Here is a 3,542-nt window from a genome sequence, read left to right on the forward strand (position 1 = left end):
ACCTTCTAGTAATTTATAAACCAAAGGATGAGCGCTTTTGCATTTGTATAGAATTAGGCCATTGCTCTCGGTCAGTTCTGGTTCAGAATCAAAAGTGTCTGAAGGTTTAGTTCTCCTAAAACAAAATTTCTGTTCTTTGTAAACCCAGAAAGCTGGCAAGTTAGGGGTCTCTGGACTGAGGGGAGGGACAGAAGGAGAAGGGTTGAAAAAGCACTAATATTTTAGTTCACAAAAATGTACATACCTTAGTAAGAAATGAAAGAGCAATTGTTAAAGTATAAGGGCTAAGTGGTAAGTTTTACATATTGCAAAAATGTGAAAGTGACTGATTAGAATGAAAATGTGATGTTAATGCATTTTCCCCCCAGCCCATGCCCATATTTTTTTGGAGGGGGAGGGCAAATGGAGTGAAGCAAGCTACAGCTATCAGTGCAAAGTCTCTAATTTAAGAATTCCGATATCTATGAACATGATTCAGGTGTTTGATGCCAAAAGTCTTAGGTGATATTATGATCAAAAAAGCAGATGAAAGAGGGGAAAGTGCAACAAGACCAGCCAGGACTCAAGGCTTCATGAGAATGCGATAGGAAAGGGTTACAAAATGATGTCATTTGTAAGACAGTTTATACAACAGCAGCGATTAGGTGGCTAGCTTCAAACTTGACAACAATTAAAAAAAAAACCACTTTTTTTTTTTCATGCCAGAATGAAGAACAAGCAGATGACGGTGACAGGACATGCAAAGCTAGGCTAAAGGATGAAAGGGGCAGAGTATTAGAAATGCAGAATTCCCCCCACTCACTTGTGATATCATAAACAACAACTGCAACAGTGGAGTCACGAATGTAGCTAGGAATCAAGCTCCTGAACCGTTCTTGACCTGCTGTGTCCCATAATTGCAACCGTACCTAACAAAATCAGTCAAACAAGCAAGAAAAATAAGAAAAAAGGTCAAACCCAGTGCAATATACCTACTTGTGATATCGTAAACTACTACAGCAGCAGCAGAGTCACGGATGTAACTGGGAATGAGGCTACGGAAACGTTCCTGACCCGCAGTATCCCACAGCTGCAACCTGATCTGTGGGTGGGAGAAAATTAAAAAAGCCAAACTGCCACTAAAAATAAAAGAGTAAATAAATTTTACTTTTTTTAAAAAAAAAAAAAAAAAGCTAAATAAAAATTATTAACTCATGCAGGAGATGACTGGGAGCAGCAGCAGACTGTCTCCTCCTTTACAGCAATCTCTCCCAAGCTCTAGCAGTAGCCAAACTGGTATACGTGCACCTATCTTGGCTTTCCACTGTCTCTGCTTTCTAAAAAATGCTTCTCTTTTAAAAGGGGAAAAGTAGAATTGCTCAGCTTCCAAACTGAGAGGACCAACAAGAAACTTCTCAAGGAAGGGCCTTCAGCTGCTGTTAAAAGACTGGAAAACCTACTAATATGAATTTTTCAAGGAGGATAAAATACTAATTATTACTCTATATTTAAGACTTAGCCACACTGCAAAGTAACGTGCAGCCAGGTGAGGCTGAATGTCTCTCACCATCAAGGTTCTAAAAGAAAAGGCGAGATAAAACTAAACACAACGTGGACAGGAAGATTCGCAAGGGCCAGTTTTGCGAAGGAAAAGAACATCCCATCGCTCAAGTGCTTTCAATGCAATCACATTTATTGTGGGTTTACACAATACCATAAGCTTATGCAGCACTGCACAATTTGCTTCTGCAAATAGCTCAATGGCTGCATTTCTTAATTAAGAATCTGAGCTCATTTTAAACCACCGGCTTGCTTCCACAGAGGAGTGATTTCATTTCAAGAACTAGAGCTGCACCAAGCTCAGAAACGAGTATCCTTTGCAGATCGCTACTGAAGGTAACCTTCTTTTAAAACAAGATTAAGAACTATCGAGTTAGCTATTAACTGTCAACATTTGGCAATTTATATTTTATCCTTCTGTCTTGTGACATCAAAAAAAAGTGAAGGGGTTAAGCGTGCTCCCTTTCTCCGAATTCCCACCATTCTGCACGCCTCAAACTATGCGTATCATCTCTTTCTTCAAAGAGGATGACACTACAGCACCTTCTGCCACTTGTAAAATGGCACTCGTGAGCCCTCCGCCGATGAACCAAATGGTGATCTCCTGCTTCCCCAAACAGAGAAGGGAGCTGGCTCCACAGCACTTGTCAGTCTGGAAGCAGCTGGTAGATGAAGGCTCAGTCTGTACTTCCAAGTGATCTCAGAACTGTGGGTTGCATAATTACAACAGATGCTGAGCCGTCCTTCCTACTGTATGCAGAGAAGTGCAACAAAAATCTTACTCACTGTTCGATCCTCCAAATACATGGTTTTTGATAAGAAGTCGATGCCAATTGTTGCCTGTAAAAAACAAACAAACAAAACAACACTTCTTAAATAAAACATCAGAACAACTGCAGTGATTTTCAGGGGAGCAAGAATTACAGCCACATCAGAATGCAGCACCTGTAGTGGATCTGAAAGAAAAATTATAGAATCACAGAAGGGTTCAGGTTGGAAGGGACATTAAAGCCCATCTAGTGCCCCCCCCCTGCCATGGGCAGGGACACCTCCCACTAGCCCAGGTTGCCCAAAGCCTCATCCAGCCTGGCCTTGAACCTCTCCAGGGATGGGGCATCCACAGCTGCTCTGGGCAACCTGGGCCAGGGTCTCCCCATCCTTCCTGGAGACCCCCCAGAAGTCCTGCCCGAAGGCCTCCCCGGAGCCTTCTCTTCTCCAGGCTGCACCCCCCCAACTCTCTCAGCCTGTCCTCACACGGGAGCTGCTCCAGCCCTCGCACCATCTCCGGGGCTCCTCTGGCCCCGCTCCAGCAGCTCCGTGTCTGTCCTGTGCTGAGGACCCCAGAGCTGGGTGCAGCACCCCAGGGGGGGTCTCACCAGAGTGGAGCAGAGGGGGACAATCCCCTCCCTCGCCCTGCTGCTCACGCTGCTGGGGATGCAGCCCAGGATTGGTATTCTTACTTTCAGGATGTAACTCTACCAATAAGATCCAACAGGCAGCTTCCTTAATATCCATAATGAGAACAGTAACTTAAAGCAAAAAAAGTTCTTAACCTTAACTTCAGTTTATGCATATTTCCAGTTCCATCCACAGTCATACAAGTATCAGCAAGGATTTTTTGCATATGACCTAAGTTAGGGACCATCAGCTCAACCAGGATCTCTGAACACACTGTATTCTTCCTGACTGCCAAATATCTTCACTTATCTTCACTTTCAGCCTTTTTCATTAAGGCTCAAGTGGACATCTTCACATGTGCTGCAACACAACAGCACGCACACACGTGGCCTCCAACGATTATTAAAGCTCAGTTAATACTAAAGCTCACTCCAGCATAACTGTTTCTAGACACTACTGGGAGCTTCACATAGAACATCCTCGGATGTGTTTAAGAGAAAGAGCAAAGCACAACTAAGCACTATCAGGAGCTGCTTCTTAAATCCCAGTTCTTCACCCTGTTTTCTCAAGGCTGCGGTGAGGGTGAATCCAAGTTGCAGCAGTTG

General features: G+C 43.7%; 1 protein-coding gene across 1 annotated transcript in view; it reads right to left on the reverse strand.

Annotated features, from left to right (window-relative positions):
• Positions 1-2,379, reverse strand: part of LOC104462112 (ras-related protein Rab-6A-like) — a gene marked incomplete at its 5' end in the record, with an annotated part of 14,062 nt that extends 11,683 nt beyond the window's left edge. The window contains 2 exons of the mRNA XM_010073937.1: positions 976-1,081; positions 2,326-2,379. Of these exons, the coding sequence (XP_010072239.1) occupies positions 976-1,081; positions 2,326-2,379 (160 nt within the window). The remainder of the gene's footprint in view (positions 1-975; positions 1,082-2,325) is intronic.
• Positions 2,380-3,542: the final 1,163 nt, after the last annotated feature.

This window comes from Pterocles gutturalis, unplaced genomic scaffold (genome assembly GCF_000699245.1).
Source record: "Pterocles gutturalis isolate BGI_N339 unplaced genomic scaffold, ASM69924v1 scaffold49662, whole genome shotgun sequence".
Taxonomy (NCBI): domain Eukaryota; kingdom Metazoa; phylum Chordata; class Aves; order Pterocliformes; family Pteroclidae; genus Pterocles; species Pterocles gutturalis.